The sequence below is a fragment of the Pholcus phalangioides genome, unplaced genomic scaffold, assembly GCF_987345545.1.
Source record: "Pholcus phalangioides strain wild (caught in Gottingen) unplaced genomic scaffold, Ppha-v1.0 ptg000039l_1, whole genome shotgun sequence".
NCBI lineage: Eukaryota > Metazoa > Arthropoda > Arachnida > Araneae > Pholcidae > Pholcus > Pholcus phalangioides.
In genome coordinates, this window is record NW_028301625.1 from 3,143,809 (window position 1) to 3,162,301 (window position 18,493).

At 38.6% G+C, this 18,493-nt stretch overlaps 1 protein-coding gene across 1 annotated transcript in view; it reads left to right on the forward strand.

Annotated features, from left to right (window-relative positions):
* LOC149065463 (voltage-dependent calcium channel type A subunit alpha-1-like) overlaps window positions 1-18,493 on the forward strand; it is a 426,448-nt gene that overhangs the window by 22,578 nt on the left and 385,377 nt on the right. The window contains exon 2 of the mRNA XM_089253992.1: window positions 15,790-15,929. Coding sequence (XP_089110118.1) covers window positions 15,790-15,929 — 140 coding nt within the window. The remainder of the gene's footprint in view (window positions 1-15,789; window positions 15,930-18,493) is intronic.

Sequence of the window (18,493 nt, forward strand, 5' to 3'; positions counted from 1 at the left end):
CGTTCTTAACACCGTTTGTGAAAACATGAAATTTAACCGATCCGATAAAAGGCATCATTTACGGCTAGAGACATCGTTGCATTTGCGATAGGTTTATATTCGATACATAGATCGAGATTTCTACAAAAATGACCTGTTGCGGCTGTATCTGTTAGCCAATTAAATTTATCAACAGGATCATTATTTTGAATTGCGAAAGCTTCACTTAAATATGCATTATGCTCTTCAAAAGTTACATTTGATAAATTAGTATCGTCATCAAAATGGTAAGTTAGAGCATTTACATCGTGTTTTTCATCATTTTTACGCATATTATTTTGAGAAAGATTTAATTTACCTCTCACGAATTTCTTTTTAACTTTCTTGAAATTGTTATTTTCAGCATCGTTCTTTGACAAAACGAGTGACTTCGGATTGGCACGAGAGTTCATATTATAGGCTCCAAATTTCGGAATGTTCATCCAAATCTTTCTTGGCATATTGTAATCTGTTCACTTTGTGTTAATTGCATTTTTAATTGGGTTGCTGTATTTTTGAAATACATGATATCCATATTTTTATGGGCATCTTTTTATCAGCCACCTCGTTGGGCATTTTGCCTGTTGTGGCGTTGTATTTGTATTCAATACGAGTTCTTGTTCGATGCTATTGAACACAAAATTCTTCTCATTCCACCGGTAGATCAGATGCACAATGCCTTGAAAACGTTGGGGCAGGAATCGTATGAGTTTAAAACCCTGATACAAGTTCTCGAGTGGATGACCTGCTTCGTGTAGCGCTTGCACGGCTTTCCTCAGTTGGGCACTAAAAACATCGATTGCTTGTATCAACGTCTTCATCGTAACGAAGCGAAAAGAACTCATCTGGCAGTTGTATGACTCTTGCTCTGGTCTTAGGTGGTTATGGAGAATTGTCCACGCTTCGAAACCATCCGTTGTAGCACTGATGAGATTACGATATTGCGGTTCTACGGCATGATATATCGTAGAGCAGTGTTTCTCAACCACCGGGCCCTGACACTAGTCACACCGGGCCGCGAGAGTGATTCGCAGTTTAATTTTCCCCATTAATTTCTCGTTAGTTGTGTGTATGGACGGGCCTTTCACTTACACAAAAGAGATTTACCGGGCCGCGGGCTTACAAAGGTTGAGAACCACTGTCGTAGAGTATGCACGCCCTTTTCTCAAGTTGGTCTATTATTTCTTCACGAGACATTCCTTCGGCGATAGGCGGTTCAGAGTTCTCGATGAAGGATCAACAACCTCTGTCCATTAGGTACGTTGATATCGTACTTCCATGAAGAATAATTTCCCGGACTGAGCCGGGAAAACTTGAAGTCGGATTCCATCTCCGGGAACGATAGGCTGAAACAAAACCTCCGTACAGCGCAATGTTTATTCAGTCCCAGAATCCTTTGCGTTATGTTCAGCAAAGGTTACCTCAATAACTAGCTTATCGCTTGATCGCCAAGATGCATTATGCTGTCATCCTTTAAAACAGAATTAGATTGGTAAAATATGACAAATTAAAGATTATATTAACGATTTCGCTTTTATATATTTAGTCTTCTCGCACGATACAATATTATTGTAATATATAATTTAATAATAATATAACATAATAATCATAATTACGATATATAATACCGCAGCGCAACCAGAAACATCGCAAAACTGATAAGTTCAAACAGAATATTCCAAAAACCGGCCACGGGTAATACTATACCGGAGGAAAAAAAAAGGTGAATTTGATCCGAGTGGGATTCGAACCCACAATGTGTGTGACGGTGGTGAGCCTGATGTAAAATTAAGTAGATATATTGTTGAATGTGTAGTCAGGGGCCGTTTAAGTATTACGTCATCATCGATGTGGGGGGGGGGGGGTTCCCCGATTTGCTGACAAGGGGGAGGGGGGTTTGGATAATGCTTACGTCAGCAACCACCCTTTATGAAAATATGAGTTAGGATTCAGAGGGGCAGAGCTGATGACGAAATTTTGCTGACAAGGGGGGGGGGGGTCAAAAATGGCTAAAAATTTGCTTACGTAATACTTGAACGGCCCCTCAGGTAATATGGTAGTGCCAATTTTAAAGCAACCTTGTTCATGCATTGCGCTGTAGGGAGAAGCTACTTGGGCAGAAAGCTTCTGTCAATATTTTTCGGCGGCAGTCCCCTTCCGGCGAATACGAGTTCACTTTGAAAATTCGTTTCTGCTGGGTTAATTATGAGTATCACACTGCGTATCATTATAATACGTGGAGCACAACCTTGTCTGCGCAATGTGCTGTGTCGCTCAATAAGAACCCAGTTTGATTGAAACTTCATTTTATTCCATATCAGGCTTAGCAGGGAAAATAACAGTGACGAGACATAACGAGCATATATTGAGAGAGAACTATACTGCATAACAACTACACTGCTCAAAACAATTAGGGGAGCAAGCAAAAAAGTGAAGAAAACCGTTTGAGACAGCCACGTATTGGCATACAATGGATAGTACACGCGTATCAATGCGCAATACAGAAAAAAGACGTAAAAAAATTTGGAATTAAGCTTTAATTCTTTGAAAATATGGAAAAAACATGAAAAGATGATTTAGGGCAACAATTTGGTTACATGTAAACGATAAAAAAAAGTACTGTTTAGACATGATGCATGAGTTTTAATAGGGTGTGTGGTCTCCTCGAACAGCTAAGACTGCTGCACACCTGTTTGCCATGGATGCGATGAGGTTATCGATCAGACTTTGGGGAATACTGTTCCACTCCTCAAGAAGTGCAATCTGCAAGTCTCGGACAGTAACAGGCGGCCTTGGTCGCGCAGCAATGCGTTGTCCGAGCATGTCCCAAACATGCTCGATTGGATTCAGGTCAGGAGAGCACGCTGGCCATTCCATACGCTGTATTGTTTCAGCTTCAAGCATGTTCTCCACCAGACGAGCTCTATGCGGTCGGGCATTATCATCCTGAGAAACAAAGGAAGATGGCTCCAATGGCTCCAGCGTAAGGGATGACATGAGGTCGCAGTATCTCGTCTGCATACCTTCGGGCTGTCAAAGTGCCATTCCGAATGATATGCAGGTCCGTACGTCCGCTTATGCTGATTCAACCCCATACCATCCAACCAGCTCGTCTGTATTGTGACCTTTCACGAACGAATGCGGGGTTATTTCCAGTGCCCCTGTCCCTCCATACCAGAACACGTCGGGTGTCACACTCCAGACTGAATCGGGACTCGTCTGTAAACAGCATTTGGCTCCAATCATGTTGCTCCCAATCTCGATGTTCAGCAGCCCATCTTCTTCGGGCCGCACGGTGGCGTGGTGTCAACGGAATGCAGACCATTGGCCTACGTGCATAGAGCTCTCCCTCATGAAGCCGATTACGTACTGTTTGGCTGGACACCCTTCGTCCTGTTGCCAAGAGCAACTGGCTTTGCAGCTGCGTAGCATTCTCTGTTCTGTTTCGACGGGCTGTTAACCGTACATACCGGTCATCAGTTGCTGTAGTGGCGCGTGGCCGACCTTGCCCTGGTCGACGTCTAACATTTCCTGTTTCTTGGAATCGATTCCACAGCCTTGCAACAACACTTCTGGCGACTCCAACAGCGTCCGCGACACTACGTTGTGTTTGCCCGGATTCCAGTCTGCCTATAACACGCCATGCCATGGATTCCGGTAAATCACGTTGTTGAGACATCCTCAAGTCACCTTGTCTCAAAAAAAAATACTGCGCAATCGAATTTCACAGTTACGGCAGTAAAACAGACGTTTCTGCAACATCCCGATTTCTGCCCTTATCTCCTTTTTCTGGTTTTTGACGTCATGAACTTTGATTTGCATATGAAGTTTTCTTCTTCCGTTTCCTGCTAGGCTTTAAATTATGGATGATTCATTTTATGTTCATCGGTATACATCTTTGCGTAATTTTGTTAAAACCATGTGCTCCCCTAATTATTTTGAGCAGTGTATAACCGAAAATGAACACTGATCGAGAACAAACATCTTTTATAGACGGAAATTCTTTCCCCCTTCATGGAAGTCGACCGGTTGCCGACGAGCGTAATCCGTCATTTGCATCAGGCATGAAGAAATTTTTTTTCCCCAACAGGGTGGAGATGAGTAACTGAGTGAGCAACCTAGTGAGAGAGCATAAGTTACCTATTTCATGGCCCCCATATCCTGGAGCAGGGCCCCCAGGCCAGGATCTTATGCGGGCCCCCGACCAGATTTTCACGGGCCCCCTTTATGATGAATTTACAGCGGGAAAAAACAAAAAAAGGTGAAAATCGTCCCGGGCCCCAGGGCTGGAGCCTTGTCAGCCCACCCCTTGTGGGGGCCATGACCTATTAAGTAGGACTGAATGAAGCAGTTGCTCTGTAATTTATTTTCAGCTCCCTTGCCCTAGTGATGAAATGTTTGCAACTCCAAGCCCACTTGGTCACTGACTTGTCCATTCAATCGCTCCTTCACTCACTGATTTGCGCACTTTGTTACTGACTTGCTGAATCACTCACTCATTTGCTCAATTGCTCATTCACTTTCTTAACTGCTCACTCACTCAATTTCTCCCATTCACCTATTGATTTGCTCACATGATCACTGAATTTATCATTCATTTGCTCATTCATTTATTTATTCACTTGGTGACTAAATTGCTCAATTGCTCATCCACTCACTCATTTGCTACATTGTTTATTCACTTGCTAATTCGCTCATTCACTCACTCATATGATCAGTGAATTTCTAATTGACTCATTCATCTGCTCACTTTGTCACTAACTTGTTTATTCACTTGCTCATTTGCTCATTCATTTGCTCACTTTGGTTGCTAAATTTCTTATTCACTCACATGTTTGCTCATTTGGTGTCTAAATCACTCATTCACTCACTTCATTTGCTCAACAAATTGCTCATTCTCTCATTTTCTCAACAAATTGCTCATTCTCTCATTTTCTCAATAAATTGCTCATTCTTTCATTTGCTCACTAAATTACTCATTCGCTCACCCATTTGCTTCACTCACTCACTTATTCATATTCACTAGCTCATTTGCTTATTCACTCACTTGGTCACTGAATTGCTCATCCACTCATTTGCTACATTGTTTGAAGATTATGAATTCCACTGAGTTATATAGGAATACATGGGACATACAAAAAATCAGACCCTTATTTCCTCGATTCAACAAACAAAAAATATTGGTTTTAATTAATTCATCAAATTAGGCTTTCGACAGTCTTTTTAAAAAAACTCAGGGCTGCAAATAATACAGGAATGTCTTAAAATATGTGTCATGAGCAATCAGGCTTTCAGTGCTTGGGTATTCGATTTTGCAAGTTAAAAGTAAAATTATGTCCAATCAAGGAAAGGAGGGCTATTTACAAAAAGAATATAAATCCCATCTCAAAAACATTGCATGTAAAAAATGAAGCCAAGTTTCAAGATTCTTTACCTGTAAAAAGTTGCGATTTCTCATAAAAGGGCAAAGTCTAGCACTCATTGACTGTGACACTGATTCACAAATCCCTCATGAAAGAAGATATGGGAGGTGATGGGGGAATTTCTGCCCTTCCGCCACTATCTATGATGAAGCAAACTGATCTAATACATTTTTATACAGAGTCTTATGCGGGGGGGGGGGCATGGGGCCTTGGTGCCCCCTCCAAGCCGACCAAAAAATTATTATTTCAGTGAAAAAAATTAAAATATCAAAAGAAAATACCCTTTATATACGCTATATTAAACAATTTCTGTTAATTTAAATAGTTTTTGAAGGGTGGTAACTCAAAATTTCTCGGGAAGAACATTTTTTTGCCCCCTCCAAAGATCGATCTTGTATATGCCTCTGTTTGTATATATTTCTACTGACATCAACAGCATTGTGCTCCCTTCAGCCCCCTGAAGTCTATCTTCACTCGCTGAATCGCTCCAAGCAGGATAAGAAATTTCTCTCTAAGAGGAACGTTTGGGGGGGGGGGGGGGGACAAAAGTTTTAAAACAATAGACATTGATTCCATGTTACATGGCCTCCACAAGGAAGGGGCTGACAAGGCTGTCGTGAGACCATCATGGGCCCCGTTCCAAGTAATTTTTTGGAGACCCTACCTTTCAAATTCTGAAAAATTTCAACCAGATCTCAGTTTAGTGAGGCCCCGAGGCTGTGCCCCTGTAGGCCCATGTGTTGAGACAGCACTGCTCTAACCTTCGGGCCAGAATGATTCCTACCATTTTTTTTTTTTTCATATTAAAATTCACTATAGAGGGCAGGGGCGTAGCCAGAAATTTCATTCGGGGGACCACTTTCATTTCGGGAGGGGGACCAAAGTGATAGAACAATAGATTTGGCCATCTATTTCCCTTTTTTCGCTCATTTTCTCACATTTCTGGGAGACGAGCAGACCCCAGAGTCCCCCCCCCCTCGCTACGCCCTTGATAGAGGGGCTACCAAAGAAATAGGAAGGGCAAAGAAGCCCTTCTGCGGGATATGGGGACCATGCCATGTTATTCATATATATACATATATAAATGTTAGGAAGTGAACATTTCGGGGCTCTCTTCCCTCTCCTTACGGTCCTGGCTCCAAGCCCCAACTTTAGTTAGAGAACATTTCTTGAATTGGCAATAACATGGCACAGGGAAGTTATCAGCCTACACCTTACAATATCATAAATGTATGTGTTTAAACATAAATATTGAAACACATAACAATATTCATTAACTTAAGACTCCTGGTAAATACAGCTGTTAACTCCAAAGTACAAAAGACTAACAATATATGTAAGGGATATCACAGAGTTGAAAAAAAAGTACTTTAAAGTCATGGCCCCCACATGGGGGGGGGGGGGGGCTAACAGATATATCCAGCCCTGGGGCCCGGGAGTCAGGGGTTGCCCGTGGAAAGATCTTTTGATTTTTTTTCTTTCAGATATGTCCCATAGGAAAATAGACAGGACTCTTTAATATCAATCATATCAATTTGTACTCGTATGGGCGGATATCTTGAACTATGTACCTTCTATTCTCATTGATAATTTTTTAACTATACACATGTACAAGTAAACGAAAAAAAAACAAACCCGGAAACGGAGAAAAGAACATTGTACAAGGCCCCCCCCCCCCCGGCTCTCATGGCAGTCGTTCTCCTAGGAAGGAAGAAAAGACATTGTGATGGTCATGGCTACTGGACACCAGCATTTTGTGTGTCCTCAGGGCTATAGCCACTAGAATTACTCCTTATCTAGTCGTCTAGCGTGTGTAGGGACCTACAGGGCTACCGCGCGACCCCTGCTGTTTCAGTTTGTAGAAGGGCATAATGTCTCAATAGAATGAAAATTGGAGTAAACAGACGTCGTATTCCACAGTGAAATTGCCTCTGGGTGCCGATAAAGCACATGAACCCCTCCCCCAACATCCTGGAACAGGGGCCCGTAGGCTGCGCTCTTCAGCGGACCTCCTCTATATTGAACTAATAGTGTGGAAAAAAGACAAAAAATGACAAGAATGGTCCAGGCCCCAGGCCTGGTATGGCTGTGCCGGTATGGCTGCCGGCACACTACGGTTCGGCTGGTGCGGTTGATCTTATCAGCAACCGTAGAATTTCGCGTGAAACACACACTGCTGTTAGCAACCGGGGTTTTTTATTTTTTAATGTCACGTAACATCGGATACTCCCTCTTTTACGGACAAATAATAATTTACAGTTGTATAATATATAAAAGTATGAATTTCAAACCTCTTTTTAACGGTCACCCATTTTACATGGATTTAATTTTTTTGTCCTGTCCGTGTTCACAAAAAGGAGGGGTTTTACTGTATATACTAATAAAAATATTCATGTAATGAAATTTAATTTTCTGTAACAATATTTGCCGTTTGAAATTAATTCAGAGTTGAAGAAAGACAGCCTACAAGTTGACCCATTATTGATGCTTTTACGATTCGTGACCAAATCGCACAAATGTTTTTAAATATGATGACTGGAATCATCATAATTAATTTAAATAACATATATTAAAAACTATTTAAATAACATATATTAAAAACTATTTAAATAACATATATTAAAAAGTATTTAAATAACATATATTAAAAACTATTTAAATAACATATATTAAAAACTATTTAAATAACATATATTAAAAACTATTTAAATAACATATTTTTGAAGTTTAAAAAAATTGGCCATGAATTTAGCACGTTTTTCTTTGTAATTAAAGTAGATTTCCAATTAATTAAATTTCTAATTAATGGAAATTAAGCATAATAATTGTAATTTTGGGAAACCCATATGACCAAAAAAAAAGTCAAGGAAAAAATTATTTTCTCCTATTTAAAAAAAATATATATTTCTTTTGATGGTCAGGAAAAAAAAAATTCAGATAGGAAATCGTAATGAAATTTCTGAAAATTTCATGTTTTAAAAACTGTAAAAAATCAAATTTTAAAAAACATTATGATACAACATTATGAAGGGTTGTCTTAAGAGTATTATGGGCCCCCCCGGGCCAAGTGGTTTTTTGGAGGCCCTACATGGTAAATCCTTGAAAATTTCAATCGGATCTCATTTTTGGGAGGCCCCTCTTCTCTTGAGGCACCCGGGCCGTGCTCGGGTGAGCCCATGCGTTAAGACGGCACTGACTGATGCCCCGAACTCCGAGCCAGACAGGAGCGCAAATGTTAACCTTTCATCTCTCCTTCAATATTAAAAGGGGGCGCCAAAATGCGTGCTTGCCCCGGCTGACCACGCATGTCGTTGTAGCCGTGCACATCAGCATGTATGTTGCAGGGTTTAAGGTACATACAGGGCCGCAGCTGGATACTTTTTTAACTGGAGCTAGCAAGCTTTTGGCGTAACCCCCCCCCCCCCATCCTCGTGAAAATGGCAATACGCCTATGGCAATCACAAGTTTCTATGGGAAAACCATATATCGCCTAACCAATTTGTTCTCTTAACTGGCCTTTAGGGGAGCTCTATTGTATTGCGTAAAATTATATACAAATCACATAACCATATCTCGAAATGTGATGAGATTTATCACACACACACAATTATATTTTATTATTTAGTTTAAATATACAGTGAAACCTCGATATAACAATATTCTACGGACCAAAAAAAATATTGTGGTAGAGAGATTAAAGAGGTAACATTATCCTCACGTGTGATCAAATTTATGCTATTGTCATTTTTTCTATATCGGCATTGTTAATATCATCGGAAAATGCGCTTTTATGTATTTATTCTTTACAAAAAATTGTAATTGATTAGTTTATTTATAAAATTCACTTAGATGTGTATTGTCCCTGTACAGAAGCTTTCCGCATAGTGCTGTTGTGTTGTACACATAGTGCAGCAATACAAATAACGTTAGCTTTCGGTGATCATTTAGTGCCAAATATTGATGTCATCAGACGTCTTCAAAAGAACGAGAACAAGTGGCGAAGTTAAAATTAAATTCAAAACGATTTTGAACAAAATATAAAAAATATTGTTGTAGAGATTTCAAAATTCTCCTAAAAATATCGGGTTATAGAGGCGTTTATCATAGTAGATGATGTCGTTGTACTGAGAGTTTAACATTAAGCCAGGCAATTCCAAACAAGATTTGAAAAAAATATCATTGTAGATGTATTATCCATTATCGATTATCGTTGTAGCGATGTTTTGCTACATATACAAATGCCGTATCTCGTATCGTATGCAGGATTTTCTCATGGGGGGGGGAATTCAAAATTTTTGTCTTCCCGAAAGGGAATTTATTTTTTTTTTTTACTGAAAAAATACACCATAATCTTTTCTCAAGGGGGGTGCACAAAATTTTTCGGGGGGGGGGGGGGGCCGCGAAAAATCCTGGCCTGGGGGCCATGTTTAAAGTACTGTTAGATAGTAGATGAAAGGTTAAAGACGGTTAAGAAGGGTTAAAGCATTGGAAAGACAGCAATTCTTTGATGATGCAGAAGTGGAGGAGCATCTGCAGGGCCGTAACTAGGTTGGAGCAACTGGGGCACGGCCCCAAAAAAGTTTACATTTGTTTTGCCCAATAATAAGCCTTTTAAGAGGGGCCCCCCAAGAAGGCACACTACAGCCCTGAGCATGTGTGCAACTTGCTGCTCACACTTCTCTCTTTTTTTCATTGAAGAAGGGACTAAAAGACTGTGATTTCATTGGGAAAAATGTATTCGGAAGTCTGGAAGATTATGTAGAAAAGTAGTGTGTTATTTATGTACCTTTTTATTCCTTTGGAAAATTGTTATAAAATAATTCTGGTATATATTTGGTTTGCCTTCATGGAAGAAGTTACTGAATGCACTTCTATTACTTTTTCTTACAAACTTCTTAAGCTTTGAACCTATTTAATGAGTCAAAAATGGCAAATCATTGACATAGATTTGCAGAATGAGAAACAAAAACTGTTTTAGAACAGTATCTGCTTCGCTCTATAAGTATTTAAAATGAAATTTTTCTGAGTTTTATGATATGTCTCATGTCTATATTAGTTTTTTCTCCTAAATCCTGTTGAGAAATGTTGTACACAGTGATATACTGCCATTATTTTGAAAATCTAGCCACATACCAAATTCAAAGATAAATACATTGTTCTAAAAATATTATTTGATCATCAATTTCAACAAACTTAATCTGATTTTCAATATGGGTAAAAAATTTACTCCTTGACAACTCATGAACAAAATTTTCACTCATTTATTATCATCTTTTTTGTATTTACACATTGGCCCCATTTTGCATATGTACATTTTATACTTATTTATTTGAAATTACAATTTAAATTGTGCATTTGTAATTTATGAGATGTATGTGAAAAATAATAATAAGGGGCTGGTATTACACTATAAAAGCTTGATCAAAGTTCTCTCATAAATTTTGAAATATGTAACAATGTAAAAATGTAATATGTGTATATAAGTTACATTCGAGTGAATCTAACCAATACACTTATTGGTTGCACGTTTCAAGTTTTATGAAAGCTCTTTTATAAAACTTTTATAGTGTAACCCCGGCTTAAGTAATATTTTCCTTAAAATCTAAAAATTTATATTTCTTTTCTAGTTATGACTTATGAACTACAGTTGACGCTCGATTTTACAAACCTCCAATTTACACTCTTTTTTACAAACTGGTCCCCTGTTCTGAAGAGCATGCCATAGAGATAATGTTAAGATCCACTTTATTTTACCAACTCTCATTTCTATTTACTCTCTATTTTACAAACTCGTTTTTCTTCAGCTTTTTTTCTGTTATTTTGTTCTTCTGGCCCCCTCTGAGTTCATTGTAACCAAAAGTAAACTTCAATTCGAACGTTCTATGTTTCTTAAGAGAAAACAAAGAAGGGGGAGGTATAAAGAGGTCACCAGTTTGTTATCACCAACACGAAAATCCACATTCGCTAGTTCACGGAGTTGGCCATAAAGTGAAGATGCGTTGACAATGTAATTCATCCTTTGTGCATTATCATTGATAAACTAGTAGTTTGAGAAATGGTTTGTTACATTAATTTATTGCGTGGGGGAGATATGGGAGGGGGCATGGGGAGCCTCCTAGTATCAAAGGTGGAGCGACCTGATCTAATGTATATACATATATATGAACTGACATCATCAACTGCACCGGGTGCCAAATGAGAAGGGGCGCAGAAACGCGTTAAATATACATTACTAGAAAAATATCTTTAAGATACGTATTTATAAAAAAAATATCTATAAAATATACATGAAAAATGACCGAGATGAGAATTTAAAAAAAAAAAAAAAAAAAGGTTTGAGTGTATATAATAGTACGGTTATTTTTCGAAAAGCCCGATCACTGGCTAGTCTCCCGACTCGTCAGACTTTCCTATTGCTTCAATCAGGGGCAGCTCGGTGGCACTGGGTGTGCTGTAGAAGGGCGTCAAATCCGAAGTCAAAGGGCAAAGAAAAATTTGGAAAAATTAATTGTGCCCGCTGTAGGAAGGGTGACAATTCTGAGATAGACAGGGCGAAAAAAAGTTAGGGGAAATGATTTCTGCCCCCTCTAGTAGAAACGCCAAATCCGGCGTAAAAGGGTGAAAGGAATTACAGGAAATTATTTCTGCTCACTTGAGGAGGGTCGTTATATCCGAATTGGAAACGCAAAAAAATATTTAGGAAAACTTATTTCTGCCCGCTCTATATGTAGGAGCTCCAAATCCAAGGTAAAAGGCCAAAAGAAATTCGACATGCGTTATAACATAAAATATCGCTGTTTCTTAGAACGCATCAAAACGAAGCGATTGAAACAAACGTTTTTTTTAATTCGGGAGGTCAGGGGCCCAAAAATAGGTCCCACTCGGGTAGCGATTTTGTCTCGAGCTGCCCCTGAGTGCAACATATGTGTGTATATATGAAAAATTTTAACAAACCGAACACATACACAACTGAACATCTTTTCGGAGTTTCGTGGATCTCGTTCCAGATACCCGGTGAGTAACGGTAAAGCCTCCCATGAAGCTCCTAGACAGTATCTCTGTTCTGTCTAGGAGGCCTTGGTAAGTTGTGGCCACAACGGGACTGTAAAAAGACATCATTTCCTTTCAAGAAACTAATGAGGAACGTATGTTGGAGAAATTCAATTTGATTTTTTTTTTCCAACCGACTTTCAAGAAGAGCCGAAAACCACAATATAAATTCGATCGAAATGAAAATCTGGTGATCCTAATAGTGAAATTGTCGATTTTAATTTTTGTTGTATTGGTTTTCTATAACATTTGTAAGAATTTTAATCATCTTAAAGAAAGTTATTTTGAAGGTAAGTCATTTCCTCGACGTTAATCTTGAATAAGAATCAAACAAAACCTATTGAATTTTGCTGCTTATAATCCGTAACCTTCGCTAGTTTGAGGGAAAAAAGGCACCATGTATAGTTCGCAGCGGTATATAACCCACATGAGAGAAAATTTCATTTATCAATATGAAATCACTCTCAAAAGGAAGAGAGGGGTGTTGTGTAACACGGTTTTATAGAGAAAATGTCAATTTTTGTACTGGCATCTACCCAATCTGAAAAATCTACCAATGTAATTATAACTAATACTAATGAAACCTCTCTCGGGAAAAAAATGAAGCCGTAGATAAGACGCAGTGGTTTATTCGCACTAAAGCCACTTCGAAGTTAGACTCTTTTCATGCAACTTCGATTCACAATAAGAAATTCATTTCCGACGTTTTGTTTTTATTTAAACGTAATTTTTTTAAACGTATGATCTACGGACGCAGCAGAATAGAGTAGGTTAATAGGGACTTCCATTGAAATATGGAAATAAAGTAGTGTACCTCACGTATTCAAAACAAACAGCGGCAATTCCATTTCCAATGAGAGAAATTTCGTGTATGTGTCTTCGTATATTCGAAATGAGATTTTTTGAAACTGAAGAAATATAGTTACGGTAAATGCGTTGAATCGGTAATGCATAATCACCAATCGTCTCGTTAAGTTCGATAAATTTCACAACATTTATCACTTTTACCGGCGATTATGCATAATCCTTTTATAGCAACCTGTATGCACAAACGTGCGGTTGTTTCTTTTCGCTTTAGATATTCTTTTCTTAACATCAGGGATGTTCAGCCCAAACTTCAAGAATTGTGCGTTATCGTTGAAATTTAAGCCGAGGTCAGTGCCGTCTTAACGCACTCAGTGACGGCCTCAGGAGATGAGGGGCCCTCACAAAAATGAGATCCGGCTGAAATTTTCTAGAATTTACAAGGTAGGGCCTCAGAAAAACCACTTGGCCCGGGGGCACATGATGCTCTTAAGACGGCCCTGCCCAAGATTAAAAAAAAAAATCTACAGAGAGAAAAAACAACCCCTTCCCAGTGCCATCTTAACGCATGGGCCCACCCGGGTACGGCCCGGAAGCCTCAAGAGTAGAGGGGCCTCACAAAAATGAAATCTAGTTAAAATTTACTAGGTAGGGCCTTAGAAAAACCACTTTGCCCTGGAGCCTATGATGCTCTCAAGACAGCTCTGTCTCTTCTCCAGGGCCGTAGCCTGCTTTCTCGGGAGCAGTCTTTTCTTGGAGTCTCCTTGAAATAGTTATGCTCAGAAAAAGGAGGATTTATAAGTGCCCCCCCCCCCCATTCGGCTCGGGGCACCGCCCAAGTTGCCTCAGAATAGTTAGGGGAGCCTGACCAAGCTGCAGGTCCCGGTGCTTTAGCTGGTGTTTACCTGCCCCTTCTGTTTCTTAGGCCGGTATTACACTATAAAAGTTTGATAAAATTTCTTTTATAAAATTTCAAAAATGCAACCAATAAGTGTCTCGGTTACATTTGAGCAAACGTAACGGAGACGCTTATTGGTTGAATTTTTCAAGGTTTATCAAAGAGCTTTTACAAAACTTTTATAGTGTAATGCCGGCCTTAGTACTGGGTCTGAAGGGATAATTTCAAATGAAGTTTTATAAATGAAAGAAATCATACGGAAATATCACTGTAATTTAACCACTTTTATTAGCAGCTTAGCCCGTACGTGATGCCTGCACTCTGCATATTTGACCATAAAATTCAATTAAAATGAGTATGAAGAAGAAATTCTTTGGATGAGTACCCTGCATAAATGTGTGCTGTTTTGCTTTTTTAATGTTTTTAAATCTGTTAATTAAACCAAACAAGTTGGGTTTTATGCTTGTTTACAAGTTGAATAGCAGTAATCCCATTCTAGGAAGAAAGCTTTCCCTACTTCTTCGTCCCTTAATATCCAACCAAGAGGGTGGGGGGGGGGGGTGATGGGGACGATCACCACACCAAGAGTCTGATAATATGGTAGAATAAATCTGTCCCGTATTTTATAGGACAAGAAATGACTAGCAAAAATTTACTCCTCCGACACGATTTGCACCTGGGGGGGGGGGGGGGGCGCTGACTACTGCTTTTGCATTGGGCGCCACTTGGTCTAAGACCGGCCCTGCCTACAGTTTATTGATAATGCAATTTCTGAGACTGGAGTTGATCAAACCAACTATTTTTCCACTTACTTTCCTCTTCGCAATTTCAACATAACGGAAAATTTTGTGTTTGACAGTAAATGGGAAAAAAATTAATGGGTAAACTCTTACTAAGGCGGAAATTGTCAAAATGTATAGGAATCTATAAAGTACATTGAGTTCTAATCAAAGATCAGCAAAAATTTGTTTCTGTTGCAATTGGATCCAGTGGCGTTCCACCATCCTGAAAATATTTCGGAAAAGTAAGATTTCCAGAGCTCGAAACAGCACTTGTTGCTGGGCTGAGGAAAATGAGAGGTGAAAACTCCAATCTCGACAGAAACCTTTTGAAACAACAAGCAAAATTATTTGCCTCAAAGTTAAACTTGGAGGATTTCAAAAGGTCAGATGGATGGCAGTAGTAATCCAAAAAAAGACACAGTCTGATTTTTCTGATACCATGCAGAGAAAGTGCAGCTGTGAATACAACTGTCACCAAAGAAAGGAAAGAACGAAAGCTAAAATCATTGATTACTGAAATCACCCACCAAATGTTGGGATGAAACAAACAAAAAATAAGTGGTTGTTTTTTGTTTTTTTTTGTAAATTATCAAATAATCATGAGTGACCAACTCATTTTTTTCATCTCTCCCATTTACAAACTTTCAATTTTATGAACTAATTATCACACAAGTCTGTACAGGTTCATAAAAACGAGCATTGGCTGTATTTCTATATACATTGTAAATTTATTTTTATGATTATGTGTGTGTGTGTGTGTGTGTGTGTGTTTTCTGGCATAAACTTAATTTGTATTTTTGGTACAATTTTATAGGAGAAAACAGAGCCATACTTTTTAGGAATTTTTTGCTCAGAAGCATTGTTGAAAATTCTAGCTCTAGGATTTATATTACATCGGGGGGCATATTTAAGAAACATTTGGAATATCATGGATTTTGTTGTAGTTGTAACAGGGTAAGTTCTGAATTTTTTCTTTATCATTGTTTTTATGATATTTTTTCCCAATGGTTTAAAAAATTTAATTAATATTTTTCTCGTAAGAAAATACTTACACTAGTGATACTAACTAACAGTTATGTCTATTGTGATTGACAGTAGTGTCTATCATATTCAAATATACATATTCAATTCATTATATAATGGTGGATCAAATTAAAACAAAACAGGCCACAGAATGAAATAACATAGTTTATTTCAAATGCTATCTCTGAAGCTAGGCAAGCACTTGCGTGTGTCCCACTGTTTGACCAGGGGGTGAATACTCTGCTCATAGAAGTCCTGTGGCTGAGATTAGAACCAATTTTGAACATTGTCCATGACTTTGCTGTCCAAGCGAAAACTGAGACCCTTTAACGTTTTTTCAGGAGACCAAAAATTTAAAAGTCACATGATGATTGATCCAGGCTATATGGTAGGTGTTCCAACACTATCTACTGAAACTTGGTCAACGTTTTCTGTGTAAGAGCATCGTTTGTGGCCATGTGTTGTCATGCAGCAAAACTACTTCAGATGACAACAGGCCAGGTTGTTTGGCTTTGATTGATGCATGCAAATGGTGCAGGGTATTGCAGTACTATTACTACTAAACCAGACATGCACCTTGTCTATATTCTTCTGCTGAACTTCTAATGAATTGCACATGTTGGAATATGCATGTACGTGTTGTGAACCTGATGTGAAGTTTGTTTCTGTGTAATGCTTGTTATGTGTAGTGCCGCCCCATCTGCCATCAGTTTTTCTAACTGTGAGTGAAGTATAATGGTTGAATAATTGCATCATTGTAGACTTTTTAACTGGGAGTTTGGCCCACATTTGCTCCTTGAATTTGAGCTACAGTACTTTGCTGCATTGATCATTTAACCACGGTCCAGCGAACTTAAGGAGAAGCTGTCTTTCCTGATTGAAAAAAACACATCAACGTAATATAGCAATCTAGTCCAAATGACTTTGCCTCTTGTCCTCTGAAGTAGTTTTGCTGCATAATAACGGGCAGATACATACGGCTGGTCTTACACAGAACATGTTGGCAAAGTTGTGGTGGACAGTGTTGGAACAACCACTCACTATACAGTGCCGTCTTAAGGCATGGGCCCACCCAGACACGGCTCGGGGCCTCAAGAAAAGAGGGGCTTCAGAAAAATGAGAAGCAGTTGAGTTTTTCGAGAATTTGTCAAGTAGGGCCTCACTGAAATCACTTGGCCCGGGGGCCCATGATGCTCTTAAGACGGCCCTGCCACTATATAGCCCAGATCTATCACTATGTGACTTCCAAATTTTTGGTCACTGAAAAGGCATTGAAGGATTGCTGTTTTTATTGAGACAGCTAAGTCAAGGTCAATGTTAAAAACTGGCTCCAATCTCAGCCAAGAGACATCTACAAGCAAGGTATTCACTGCTTAGTGAAACAGTAGACAGTGCCGGCTTAATGCATGGGCCCACCTGGGCACGTCCCGGGACCTCAAGAGAAGAGGAGGCTTCAGAGAAACGAGAAGTAGTTGCATTTTTTGAGAATTTTCCAGGTAGGGACTCAGTAAAATCACTTGGCCCAGGGGCCCATGATGCTCTTAAAATGGCACTGACAGTGGGACAAGTGCTTGTGTAGCTTTGGAGATTACATTTGAAATAAAGTATGTCATTTCATTCTGTGGCTCCTGTTCTATTTTCATTTGATCCACCCTTATGACAAAAAGAATAAAAGAAACAAAGCTTGATTTATCAGTTTAGTGAATTTTAGTTATAAGTATCAAATAAATTACCACATTTTGGTGTTTATTGTTTTTTTAAATTATTTTATTAAAATACATTTTAACAAAATTACATCAGCATTTATACTGTTTTGTAATAAGATTCAAATTTTATTAATTTGAATCATTTCTGAAATGATTCTGAGGTCACTATATGCTCTGCAGTTGGAAAACAGTTTGAGTTGCATAAACCATCAGTACACCTGAAAGCTGAGAAATAGTGAATTACTCTGTTTTTAATAATTATATTATTACTGTTATTGCAGTGTAAACTGAAATGTAACTAAAAAATTTTGAGAAAAATCTTGATCCAGTTTTTGTTTATATATGTAAAATTGTTGCCATGGCTTGCTGAGTTAATACAATTTAGATAGTACCTCAATCACCCAAAAAAAATTAAAAGACATGCTTTTTATACTGCTTTCAATGCATCACTCATTTATTTAATAAAAGTGATATTATAAAATAAATAAAAATATAGTACAGTTTGTTTAATCTTTAGCATTGCCAAAATTGGTGGAAAAGTGCAATAATAATCATTGAAAGGGTATATTAAGAGACATTTTCAGTGGGGTTAAGGGAATTATAGCCCAGGACAGCAAGTTTTGGGGGCAGCACATTTTAGTAATTGGTGGTCAAGAACAATAAATTAGAATGAGCAAAAAGTGAAACAATTTGAATAGCCCACAGGTGACAGAGTCATAAATCTTCCTCTGGGTACATTGACATGATTTTCATTCTAGAGTCCTCCATAATCTTTAAATTTGTAACTTA